The 14713-nt window shown below is 36.9% G+C and overlaps 1 protein-coding gene across 1 annotated transcript in view; it reads right to left on the bottom strand.

Moving 5' to 3' along the window:
- The window catches only part of LOC124619703 (dynein axonemal heavy chain 2), a 1014172-nt gene that overhangs the window by 825649 nt on the left and 173810 nt on the right, over nucleotides 1–14713 (bottom strand). The window contains 1 exon segment of the mRNA XM_047146260.1: nucleotides 4474–4666. Within this exon segment, the coding sequence (XP_047002216.1) occupies nucleotides 4474–4666 (193 nt within the window).

Genomic DNA, 14713 nt, shown 5'->3' with positions numbered 1-14713 from the left:
AGATAGGAGTGAACTCATATCATATTCTACATATTATATCTCACACAGTATGAGAGAGTTTGCTACAATTTCTATACTCAGTGTATCTCAATGTCAGACTCATTATGGAGTTGGAAATGGAAGGGAACTGCCATATCTGGTACACAGACAGTCAAAATCATCTACTGCAAATCCCAATAACAATTAGAAATAAGATTCCTACTAAAATACTCCTTCATTCTTAAAATATGGAAAACAAATGATTACATGCCTCAATGTGAGGTACACAATGGTATAAGTGAAGTAATTGAATACTTTTTGTAATGACACTAAAGAACTGGCAGGTTTTATTTAGTAGCTTTCTAGCTTTGCTGCTAAATCATGACAGCCCTTCCTAAACTCAGAAGCTATAACTGAAAAACAAAATTATTCAGGTATAAGTTTAGTAATTTGTCATGTATACTGAGGTTATAAGTTCAGTAATTTGTCATGTATGCTGAGGTTCCAGCAAACAGTAATTGAAACATGCTGCTGTGTAACAAGGGAATCACACTTCCTATTATTTTTTAAAAATCTGAAACTTTCAACAGCCTTCTCCACACAAATCTACAACTGTCATGGTCAAGGGAGAGTGCTTTTTTGTCTGTGTGGTTGTGTGTAGGAATGTGTGTACTACTGCTAGAGAAAGAGATAGTGCTATACAGCAATGTAAAATTATTCATGGAAAATAATAGAGGGAAACATTCCACGTGGGGAAAAAAAATATATCTAAAAAGAAAGATGATGTGACTTACCATACAAAAGTGCTGGCACGTCGATAGACACACAAACAAACACAAACATACACACAAAATTCTAGCTTTCGCAACCAACGGTTGCCTCGTCAGGAAAGAGGGAAGGAGAGGGAAAGACGAAAGGATTTGGGTTTTAAGGGAGAGGGTAAGGAGTCATTCCAATCCCGGGAGCGGAAAGACTTACCTTAGGGGGAAAAAAGGACGGGTATACACTCGTACACACACACACATATCCATCCACACATATACAGACACAAGCAGACATTTACAGAGGCAAAGAGTTTGGGCAGAGACGTCCATCTGTCGATGTCGAGTGTATACCCGTCCTTTTTTCCCCCTAAGGTAAGTCTTTCCGCTCCCGGGATTGGAATGACTCCTTACCCTCTCCCTTAAAACCCAAATCCTTTCGTCTTTCCCTCTCCTTCCCTCTTTCCTGACGAGGCAACCGTTGGTTGCGAAAGCTAGAATTTTGTGTGTATGTGTGTGTTTGTGTGTCTATCGACGTGCCAGCGCTTTCGTATGGTAAGTCACATCATCTTTCTTTTTAGATATATTTTTATTCATGGAAAATCATTTATATAGTACAAGATATAAAGACGATTTTGTGCTTCCCTTTCATCTACTAAAATTATATGCTAAGATTCACCAATACATGGAAATGAAAATCTTCAACAGACTAACAATAGTTCAAGCTCAATAAACTATGACAAATTCTTAAATTGTTTCTTAGAGGAATTTAATGAATCATTTCTTCGTAGATCTAAGCAAAAGAAAGTAAATGGTAAACCCAAATGGATTACAACAGGAATAAAAATTTCTGGTGCCAGAAAGAGAGAGTTCCACAATGAGTTAAAATCAAACAGAAATCCGGATTTTGTTACTTATGTCGAACAGGATAAAGCTGTATTTAGGAAAGTTGTAGTGGCAGCTAAAAAAATGGCAAGTGATAAATTCATACAAGAACACAAAAATAAGACAAAAGCAGTGTGGTCAGTTATTCAGTCTGAATTAGGAGCCAAAGTAAAAATTCATGAGATTTTGAAAATTAGATGTGAAAATTAAATTATAGTAAAACCTGTTCAGATGTCAGATTGTTTCAATGCATTCTTCTTAAATGTAGTACGATCAGATGTGGATATGACATTCTATCAAGGCATCACAAATTTGGAAAACAGCCAGAACACATCTTTGAAACAATTTGAAAAAATCACCCAAAGGGACGTGGAAAAGGAAATATTTCCTCTAAAAAACAAAACCTCACATAGATGGGATGAATAACCACATCTGTAATCAAGTGTGTGAACGATATTATTTCTCAACCATTTTCAATTATTTAGAATCAATCTTTTGAACAGGGATGCCATCCAAATGCATTGAAATATGCTGATATCAAACCTCTATTCAAACAAGGATCGACAGAAGATATGGGAAATTACCACCCTATCTCTCTTTTGCCGGTCTTCTCTAAAGTGTTTAAAAAGATTGCAGCAAAACAAATTAATAAATTTCTTACTGTATATGATATAATTTTTAATAACCAGTTTGGATTCCAACATGGTAAGAGCACTGTGAATGCTATAAATGAGTTTATCCAAAAAATATGCTCCACATTAGATAAGGGTAAAAAGGTCACAGGAATATTCTGTGAACTAACTAAAGTTTTCGATTCAGTGAACCATGCATTACTCCTCCACAAATTACAGATGCATGGAATTGGGGACACTGCTTTAAAATGGTTTAGCTCTTACCTGTCAAATAGGAAACAAAGAGTAATTTTAACTTCAAATGGAACCACTTACTCCTCAGACTGGAAAACAGTTCCCCAAGGAGCCCACAAGGTTTGATATTGGGTCCCTATCTGTTTCTTTTTTACATAAATGACCTACCACGTGCTATTGATGTTCATTCAGTCTTATTTGCTGATGATACATCAGTTCTAATTGAAAATAAGTTATCTGAAAGTATTCCAGAAAAAGCCAAAAATACTTTAGAAAAACTCGAATCTTGGTTCCATCCAAACGGACTAAAACTAAATGTAACTAAAACCAAAATGATGCAATTTGAAGCTAAATCAGTAGGAAGGACTGAAAAAAAGATAACTTGTAATGATCAGGATATCACAGAAGCAAACCATGTGAAGTTCTTAGGCCTAAATCTTAATAAAAATTTTAATTGGAAGGTACACCTTGATTACTTAGCAAATAAACTGAACAGCTTGGCATTTACAATGTGTATTTTGTCAGGTGCCACAAACATGGATACCAAAAAGGTAGTTAATCACTACTATTTTGAGTAAGTTATTCATTATGGCATAATCTTCTGGGGAAATTCAGCAAATGCCACTTGGCTCGTTGTATTACAAAAGAAAGTAATTAGAAACATGTGTGTTGCAAAAACATGGGAATCCTGTCGACCACAGTTAAAAAATTTAAAAATACTATCTACCCCCACACTTTACATATATGAGGAGGTGGTGTTCTTATACAAAAATCAACATACACTATACACTTTCCATTTTGACCACAACTACAGCACTTTCCACAGAGATAATTTCAAGCTTCCAACACATTGTTTAAAACTTTATGCCCAAACGCCAGAGTATATGGGGTTAAAAATTTTCAGTAAAATAAAAGGCAGTAATATATTTAAGAGAGAGCTTGGTTCACTGAAAAGATTGCTCTTTAATCTTCTGGTGGAAAAGTGTTATTATTCTGTCGAAGAATTCATTGAGGATAGCTTCACAGTCTGAACACAGGGATTGTATTACATGTATTATTTTATTTACTTGTGTAGCTGTAACTTAGAAATGTAAAATATAATGTAAACTTTTGTATTTCTCTTAAAAATAGAAAATAAGTTTATTTTTGTAAACCTTGACATGTCTCCTGTACATCAAATCAAATGATTTGAAAATTGAACATAATGAGATGAATAAATCACATATCACACAAGAACTCTGAACTTGTGGTTGGGTCAAAAGAAAAGAAACTGCATGATACTCCAATGGAGAACTATTAATACCTGGTGGAAGAGTTTGTTGAGGATAAACTGATAACTTAAGTTCATTAGTTTTATTATGATAATTATAACTCTTACTTCTCAGAAAAAAAATACTAATTTTAGTTTATTGTTCCATCTCATTACCTATAATTTTATACAAGGAATTATATGTATGATATGTCTCCTGTACCATCACCAGATGAATAATGAGTATATGTTACACGATCTCAGTAAAATATTATTCATTACGAGCTAAACACCAGGTTCATAGTATTTCTTTATCTCAATACTTTGAAATTTCTCAGTATCTGCTATGTCACAGTAGTAGAAGATCAGAGAAGACAAAAGTTGAATACAGTCTGCAGAGACTCTGATATGCACTCTATCCACTTAAAAACACATCATCCAGCAACACATAGTTAATAACAATAAGAAATAATTTTGACATGTTGTGTATATGTCATGTCCTTCTCTCTAGAAAAGTTGTTCAGGGTGGTTTCTTTCCTTCCTACATTAACTGATGGTATTTCTAACATCTTTTCACATTGTCCTGAAGAAAGATTCACTCATGTTAAGGACTTAGAATTTGATATTTTCTGTGCTTAGAATCAATATACTATATCTATTGGTTCTGCTCCAATTATTTGATTCTCCAGATCCTATCTTATTTATCTATTATACCTTATGTAAAAGAGTTTACCTTGATTCAGTTGTGCTTGAAGTTTCAAACACTCTTCATTCTGCTGTATAACAACATGATATGGAAGTTTGTCTTGGCAGGTAATATTCCATTTCTCATATAAGCGTAGAAAACATGCCAAGCTGTCCACCAAACTTCTCAAGACATTTTTAAACAAACGAGATATACTGTTAACTGAAGGATCAAAGGTAATCTGCAATAAAATACAATTAACAGTAAAATTTGTTTTAAACAATGTCATTAAGCTAAGAAACTGTTAGTTGCAAAGAAGTGCTCAAAATGAGATGGGGCACTTACATTAGAAAAAACAAATACATTATGTCTGTAAGTCATCAAATACATCCATCCAGAAATCTGTGGATTTCTGCACAACCTATGTGAGAAAAATATGCCAAATAATGAGTTACTGACCGTGGTAGCCTGAATTTTAAGACTGGCAAAAGGTTTTTTATTGTAAAAAAGGTATTTCTGCTGTGACTGTCTCTTTCCTGCTGCTGACACTCCCCCCATCCTCTTTGTCCTCCTCTTCCTCACCTTGACTGCTCTCCTGATCACCACCACCAAATTTATCCACATCAACCCATTCAAGCATCACTTTTCAAAAGTGTGGACCAAAATATAAAAAAAGACACACATCAAGCAACAATATAGCCAAAATCAGCAGTAATATCCACGAAGAAACTGTAAACGTAATCTGTAAAGAGAATAGTTTGTTAAGAGGATGTAACTCATGAATGAGCACAATATTCAGTTATTTGTTTGCATCCAATGGTGATATAAATGGTTTGTTACCTTCTGCAAGGCAATTAGATTAATTAATCGAGTATGTTAGGTTCACCAAATTAATGAGACATTCCTTCTTCAGGGTTTTACAAATGTGTAATAGGTTTCAATTCAAATCTTGTAAACCATTAGCTCGGACTGTTCCAACAGTGCCTCATGGAGCAGGACTTCTCCACAATGTTCACTGCCCCAGGTCAGAGTCCACATGGTAAGGGAGAGTGTACTCACTGGCTCCCAGCTTTATGATGCTAAAACTGACATAACAAACCACGTTCTAACAATGAGAGCAATGGTTTGTCATGTAAGTTGCAGTCCTGCTCAATTTTGGAAGAGACATTTCTGTTTGTGGTAAAAATGGATGCTCAAATCTTGAAACGAAGTACACTAATTGACAATAAAAAAGACACAAGTGAGGCAGCAGTTCAAAGTTAGCTACGAAATCACTGACATTATAATGGCAAGTGGCTTTACTGGAACCTCTTCTACAACCATGTACAGTATTTGCATAATATTTATTTCCAAGCGAGTTGCAGACAACTGTAAGAGTAATTTTTAGCACATGATTAGTGAAATGTAAATTATTATTTTTCTGATGTTCTTAACACAATTGTAAAATGTCTATTTCCATAATTTTTAGTAACTTCTCTTAACTCCCTAATTAAGATGCTAAATCCACAACAATTACAAACTGTAATAGCTGGCAGCCATGGAAAGGTATTGCCCCTGGAATTTCTCAATGAAAACTGCATATTCATTTATGTAGCCAGTATTCCATTATATTTAGTATTAGTACAAAACTCCTCCAGTATCAAATAGCTGACACTGGTAAAGCAAAATGAGGACTTTTGACAGACAAAATGAAATATCTATTTATAAACGTGTTTCCATGTTTCTGATGTGCTAGTAAACGACCCATTGCAGCATACACTGTACATTTCTTTTAAAAACAAATCTCCTCCATACCAACCCATTAGACACTGAGCATCATCTATCAACAATGACCAGCACGACGTTGGCAAGACTTGGGCATATTAAGACTTGTTGTATTTACTAACAAATATATTAATATACCACTACAAAAGACATTACGTAGAACCCTCTCGTCCACCCTTAGCTGATCCGCTGCCCTAGTTCATCCAACCATGCTCAAGCCGAACTTGCTCTAATTTTTGTGGTGGTGACTCACTATCCGTTGCAGCATTCTGTTTACTGTATTGTTGTTTACAAGTAATAGTTCTTGTCACTTGCCTGCTTTAGTGCTCCGTCATCTCTTGTATCATTTCTGATGTTGTCCTTTTATTTTGTACAGTACTGCACTATGAAATTTTTAGTTCTTACTTCTTGGTTGTTTTATGACATTGTACTATTGAGCAGTGTCATAAAGACAAGACAAAGAGGAATCACTCCAAAAAATTGTCAAGAAACTCAATGTAGGCGATACAACAATAAAAGATTGGAGAATAAATTAGGAAGACATGTACAGTGATGACAGGCGGCAAAAACACTCTTAATAATCACAAAACATTGAAAAAGCCCAAACTTGAACTGCTTGACAACACATTGTGGATGTGGTTCCATCAGGAAAGAAGGAACGAACCCCAATATCTGGGCCCACTATAAAAGAATAGGCAATACATATGCACAAAAAACTAGGAGCCAGAAGTCAGTTCGCAGCTTTTGAGGCTGCATTCATTGCTAAAAATCCCGTCTTGGCATTCCAATTCCTGGTGAAAAACCATCTGCTGATTCCAAGATGGCTAAGGACTTTTCTCATCTATATATACATCTACAGGGATACTCTGCAAATCAAGTCCATGGCAGAGGGTTCATCGAACCACCTTCACAACAATTCTCTATTATTCAACTCTCCATGGCAGAGGGTTCATCGAACCACCTTCACAACATATCTCTATTATTCAACTCTCGAATAGCCCACAGAAAAAACAAACACCTATATCTTTCTATGTGAGCTCTGCTTTCCTTTATTTTATCATGATTATTGTTTCTTCCTATGCAGGTCGGCATCAACAAAATATTTTCACATCTGGATGAGAAAGTGATGGTTAAAATTTCTTGAGAAGATTCCACAACAATGAAAAATGTCTATGTTTTAATGATGTCCATACCAAATGCCCATGATACTCTCTCCCCTTTCTTACGATAATAAAAAGTGTGCTGCTCTTCTCTGAACTTTCTCAATATACTCCTTTAATCCTATCTAGTGAAGAACCTAGACCACGCAGCAGTACTCTAAAAGAGGATAGATGACTGTAGTGTAGGCAGTCTCTTTAGTAGATCTCAGATATTTTCTAAGTGTTCTGCCAATAAAATGCAGTCTTTGGTTTGCCTTCCCCACAACATTTTCTACATGTTCTTTCCAATTTAAATTGTTTTTAATTGTATTCCTAGGTATTTAATTGAATTTGCAGCCGTAATTAGAGTGATTTATCATGTAACCAAAGTTTAACGGATTTGTTTTAGCACTCATGTGGATGACCTCAGCCTTTTCATTATTTAGGGTCAATTGCCAATTTTTGCACCATTCAGATATATTTTCTAAATTGTTTTGCAATTTGTTTTGATCTTCCGATAAGTTTACTAGACGATAAGTGCAGCGTCATCTGCAAACAACCTAACAGCTGCTCAGATTGTCTCCTAAATCATTTATATAAATAAAGAACAGCAGAGACCCTATAACACTACCTTGGGAAACCCCAGAAATCATTTCTGATTTACTTGATGACTTTCCATCAATTACTATGAACTGTGACCTCTCTGACAGGAAATCATGAATCCAGTCACATAACTGAGATGATATTCCATATGCATGCAATTTCACCACAAGCCACTTGTGTGGTACAGAGTCAAAAGCCTTTTGGAAAACTAGAAATATGGAATCAATTTGAAATACTTTGTCAATAGCACTCAGCACTTCGTGTGTGTAAAGAGCTAGTTGTGTTTCACAAGAACAATGTTTTCTAAATCCAAGATGACTGTGTGCCAATAGACCACTCTCTTTGAGGTAATTCATGACATTCAGAACAATATAAGTTCCAAAATCCTGCTGCATATCAATGTGAATGATATGGGCCCATAACTTAGTGGATCAGTCCTAATATCTTTCTTGAATATTGGTATAACCTTTGCAGCTTTCCCGTTTTTGGGTACGAATCTTTCATTGAGTGAGCGGATGTATATGATTGTTACATAAGGGGCTACTGAATCAGCATACTTTAAAAGGAATCTAATTGGTATACAGTCTGAACTAGAAGACTTGCTTTTATTAAGTGATTTAAGTTGCTTCTCTACTCCAAGGATATCTACTTCTAAGTTACTTACATATTGGCAGCTGTTCTTGATTCGAATTCTAGAATATCTACTTTGTCTTCTTTAGTGAAAGAATTTCGCAAAGCGGCATTTAGTAACTCTGCTTTTGCAGACTTTTCTGTGAAATTTCACAAAACTGTCAAAGAAAATAAACTGTTACTTTGCCAAGTCCATAACATAGGTGAGACAAGTCTAAACCATGAAAATGCTGCCAAACAAAACGCTTGCTGCATCAAATGAAATCATGGCTACATTGGTGGTACACATTATGAATCCTAGGGCATTGAAAACATTACTAACTTATGTGTCTTGCTGGCTTATTACCACATTCAAAAATTTGTTTGGATGGACTGCAATGTTGGATTGACTGGAAGTTTGTTCCAGCCTTTCAAAAAGACTTGAAACTAAAAAGATTCCTGTTCATACTCTATTGCTGTTAAATAACGCATCATCACATCCATCTGAAGATGATTTAGTGAAAGGGGACATAAAGGCTATCTTCCTTCCACCAAATAGCATATCATTTATTCAACCAATGGATGAGATAGTGATAGAATGGCTAAAGAGGTGGTATTGCAGATAGTACATCAGCTCAATTCAAAAAATGTCCCAAGAAGTTCTAACATACTTGTAGCTATGATATCCCTTAATGTCAAAGATGCTATCTACACGACTGCTGAATCATGGGAGGAACTAAAACCTGACAAGCTGCGAAAATCTTGATGTAAGCCTGAAAGTGACCATATCAAAGGCGAACAATACAACAACACACAGGACATTATTATGGATCTACAAACTGTCCAACTGAACAACCAAATGTCCCTGCCACTGAAATTGAGGATTGGATTGGACAACATGACAAAGACTATGAAACCAGTGAAGAACTCAGTGATAAGCAGATTATTGCCACTATTTTGGAAAAAAAATGGTGAAGAAACTGTGAATGAGGACTCAGAGAGTGGTGTTGATAAATACCCTACTCGAATTTCACACACTAATGCCAAGAATGCTTCTGATATTGCCCTTCAGCACATCTAGCAGAACTCAACTGCAACACTTATGGACATTTTGTGGATCAAGAAATGGAGGAACTCTGCAGCTAAGTACAGAATTTCACCTACACAAAAATTTATAACTGACTTTCTTCACAGTATTTTTTTACTAGCATTTAGGCTACCTTCAATTTTTACACTACTTTACATATGTCCTGTACATACAGTGTAGTACAGTAAATACATACTGTACAGCATTGGTCATTAGCAATATGTAAAAATGACATCTTTTGTGTGGTTTATTGCAATGTTTTTACTGTAGAAATCAATAAACATGTGTAAAGTAGCCATTTTTGAGTTCAGAGGTTGTTTGTTTTACATACATCTGTGCTATTCTGTACTTTCTGATAATCTGGCCTTTTTTGCATCCCGATCCATACCCCAGTCCCAAATGTAACAGATTACAGGGGCCGTACTGCAATAAATTTAATTTCAATGTGTGCTGGTGGTTTCTTTCACTTCTTTTACATAAATTTGTCATTTCAATGCATATGTTATAAATAGAGACTAAAAAACTAGTGACGATGCATATTTTCACTCTATGTTTAGAATATTTTAAAAATTTAGGCAGGCGGTCTCTAGCTCGATCTAGTTTTGATGTCTCACAGATTGACCGCGACCTAGAACTGCGTGCAATCGCTAACTGAGAGACCACTGCCTAGCAAAATCATTAGGAAGAGGAACAGGAAAAGGCAAACAGAGTCAATGCTCCTGCACCGTCGCCCTCAGTTAACCCCCCTACTGTCATATCGTACATGTCGGCAATAAGCAAATTAAACTACGCAAGCTTATAATCACATGTCCATTGTTTCAGTTTATCTTTCTATTTACTTGTGCACAGGTGAACATGTTTATGATGTGTAGTGTGTGAAGTGTTGTGCGCCATGTGGCCCGAAAAGAAGAAATGTCATTTCATGGATAGCTGACAATCCTGGAACATTTACATACGATGGAACTGTTTTATACTGTCGAGTTTGCGAGAAAAATCTTTCGTGCAAAAACAAGTTTCAAATACACCAGCCTGTCAACAGCAAGTTGCATTAGCAGGGATTTGTCCAAAGGTAACCAAGAAAGTCAGTTTAACATGGATCTATGTGAAGAATTCATTGCAAGCAATATTCCTCTTTACAAACTTACAAACTCTATCCTCAAAGGCTTCCTGTGCAAATATTGCTTAAATCAAAAGACATCAGATGAATCAACATTGCATAAAAATTACATAATGACAATTTATGTAAATTTTCTGGAAGAAATACGTAATGAACTCAAAGACAGCATTATTTTTTGATTTCAGTTGATGAAACTACAAACAGTTGTGGCCATAACATGCAGAATTAATAGTTGGTACTTTAAAAGAAGAGCCTTCTTCTTCCTATTTAGTGGTCTGCAAAGAACTTGAAAAAATAAAGCAGTTTTGTGAATGAGGGTATTAGAAAAATATTTCCCAATCTTCTGCAGATGAAAGGGTGTTTGTGTTTATTTCAGATGCTGTTCCCTGTGTGATCAAAGCACGAAAAAGCCCTCTGAGTATTTTATCCCAATTTGATACATGTGATGTTCTTTGCTCATGGAGTAAATCGCCTTGCTGAAGAAGTATGTTCCACACTTGTGAATGTGAATAAACTGATTTCATCCACAAAGAAAGTGTTTCTAAAGGCTCCTGCTCGCGTCAAGACCTACAAAGAAAACTACCAAATGTGGCTTTACCTACCAAACCAGTGGTAACTCGCTGGGGTATGTAGGTCAAAGCTGTTTTGTTTTACAATGAACATTCTGAGGCCAATAGAGGGTAGTAAATGACTTTGAGAGTGCAGAGGCTTTGGCAGTTTGCCAGTGCAAAGAAGCTTTTAATGATTCTGGTATTAAAACATACATTGCTGTGATCAGCACTCATTTTTCAAATATATCTGCAAGTATTAAAAACCTCAAAATTTAAGGTTTGGCGCTGAATGAATCTATTCAGTTAATGAATAAAATTATTCTAGTGAACTCCTCAACAATAAGTGCCCACATAGCATGCAAATTCAAATACTGCCCAGTTACCTCAGTTGATGTACAACGGCCCTTTTCTGCTTATAAAAATGTTTTGAGTGATCAAAAACACAGTCTTACAACCAAACATTTGGAACAGTACTGGATTGTTTACGTTTACAATAGTAGAAAAACATCAAATAAAGTTTAAATGATGCTTTGGTCCAACAGTATTAATTAAAAGTTAATGCCATTTCAAAAAAAAATCCATGAGTCAGGTTACCTTCCATTCAGAAAGTGGGTGCACTCAGCGACTGTTATGTGGCTTATAAATTATAGAGTGCAGCAATCAGTTGTCCTTTTTTAGATTTTATTACACAAATCCAGATTCGGGCTAGTGGCTAGTGGCGCAGCGGTAAGCGCTGTGGTTCATAATCGAAAGGTCGCCGGATCGGATCTCGCACTATGCAACTTTTTGTCTTTTTCCAAAGTTGTTTCACAGAGGAAGATTGCACTGTAGTTCCTTCTCTAGATTGTCGCACAGATGACAAAATGGTAGATATCGAAATAGACGACAGAGGGATAGAGAAACAATTAAAATCGCTCAAAAGAGGAAAGGCCTCTGGACCTGATGGGATACCAGTTCAATTTTACACAGAGTACGCGAAGGAACTTGCCCCCCTTCTTGCAGCGGTGTACCGTAGGTCTCTAGAAGAGCGTAGCGTTCCAAAGGATTGGAAAAGGGCACAGGTCATCCCCGTTTTCAAGAAGGGACGTCGAGCAGATGTGCAGAACTATAGACTTATATCTCTAACGTCAATCAGTTGTAGAATTTTGGAACACGTATTATGTTCGAGTATAATGATTTTTCTGGAGACTAGAAATCTACTCTGTAGGAATCAGCATGGGTTTCGAAAAAGACGGTCATGTGAAACCCAGCTAGCGCTATTCGTCCACGAGACTCAGAGGACCATAGATACGGGTTCACAGGTAGATGCCGTATTTCTTGACTTCCGCAAGGCGTTCGATACAGTTCCCCACAGTAGTTTAATGAACAAAGTAAGAGCATATGGACTATCAGACCAATTGTGTGATTGGATTGAGGAGTTCCTAGATAACAGGACGCAGCATGTCATTCTCAATGGAGAGAAGTCTTCCGAAGTAAGAGTGATTTCAGGTGTGCCGCAGGGGAGTGTCATAGGACCATTGCTATTCACAACATACATAAATGACCTTGTGGATGACATCGGAAGTTCACTGAGGCTTTTTGCGGATGATGCTGTGGTGTATCGAGAGGTTGTAACAATGGAAAATTGTACTGAAATGCAGGAGGATCTGCAGCGAATTGACGCATGGTGCAGGGAACGGCAATTGAATCTCAATGTAGACAAGTGTAATGTGCTGCGAATACACAGAAAGATAGATCCTTTATCATTTAGCTACAAAATAGCAGGTCAGCAACTGGAAAGATGTTAATATCATAAATTATCTGGGAGTACACATTAGGAGTGATTTAAAATGGAATGATCATATAATGTTGATCGTCGGTAAAGCAGATGCCAGACTGAGATTCATTGGAAGAATCCTAAGGAAATGCAATCCGAAAACAAAGGAAGTAGGTTACAGTAGGCTTGTTCGCCCACTGCTTGAATACTGCTCAGCAGTGTGGGATCCGTACCAGGTAGGGTTGATAGAAGATATAGAGAAGATCCAACGGAGAGCAGCGCGCTTCGTTACAGGATCATTTAGTAATCGCGAAAGCGTTATGGAGAAGATAGATAAACTCCAGTGGAAGACTCTGCAGGAGAGACGCTCAGTAGCTCGGTACGGGCTTTTGTCAAAGTTTCGAGAACATACCTTCACTGAAGAGCCAAGCAGTATATTGCTCCCTCCTACGTATATCTCGCGAAGAGACCATGAGGATAAAATCAGAGAGATTAGAGCCCACACAGAGGCATACCGACAATCCTTCTTTCCACGAACAATACGAGAATGGAATAGAAGGGAGAACCAATAGAGGTACTCAAGGTACCCTCCGCCACACACCGTCAGGTGGCTTGCGGAGTATGGATGTAGATGTAGATGTAGATGTAGATGTAGCCATTCCCAATGCACTGTTTTCTATTCTCGATGCATATAAGTCCCTGTTGTTCGGGCTTACACTGTGTAAGAACAGAGCCGGAGTTGCGGTACTACCTAGCTTGCACTTGTATGTGATGGAGACACTCAACATTTATAATGTCATCTCCCTTGGATGCCTATGTGCTCCTTATGATAATTTTGTAAGGCCTGTGTGTTATAGGCAACCATTAATATCACCATTGTTTTCTTTGATGTTGTAACCTGTATGTGTCCTTAGATCCAATGATGGCGGCTTTAGTTTCACCGAAAGCGGTAATCATGGAATAAAAAGAATTCCTGCGATCTTGGCTACCAGTTTATTGTTGTAGAAGCATCTAGATCGCTCCTACATGAGCACAATGTGCTCCCTACAAAAGCTACTGCGTAGCCTTGCTGATGATTCTACAGTGTTTTTGCCACAATCAGGCCCTGACAGCTAGAAGATTTTGCTTAAGTGCGGCATTTGTGCCATTTTTCTAAAGTTGCCTCTGTGCCTTATAGGTTTTTAAACATGCTTGTTTAATATCAGTACTGCCTTACAGACCTTATCCCCCACTGGATTGTTGGTATGGAAAATAGCCTACCTGTTGTGGACACCTGGACTTCATCAAACAATGTCAGCCATACAGCTGACGTCTTTTGTCCACTGCACATGACTCTGTGTTCTAATGTGGTTATATCTTAGTTTGACATGACTAGCAGGCCCCTGTGCTACTAATGTGTCACTACTTTTGCATTTGTATGTTGCATGCTCCCTGTTATCCCATAATTAACCAGCCTTGTTTTGCTCTCTTAGTTATTCCTCCACATTTTATTATATGCCTCTACTACTGAATGATTCTGTCATGTGTTTGTATTATTTAGCTATGTTCAGACATTCTCACTAAATTGTTTTCACCACTGTCTGATATGGCAAAATTATGTTCAAAGTTTATGGAAGTTGAAAACTTGAATTACAAGAGTGCATATCACAAGCCATTATCATG

Source organism: Schistocerca americana, chromosome 6 (assembly GCF_021461395.2).
Source record: "Schistocerca americana isolate TAMUIC-IGC-003095 chromosome 6, iqSchAmer2.1, whole genome shotgun sequence".
NCBI classification, from domain to species: Eukaryota; Metazoa; Arthropoda; class Insecta; order Orthoptera; family Acrididae; genus Schistocerca; species Schistocerca americana.
This window is presented reverse-complemented; position numbering and strand designations above follow the sequence as displayed.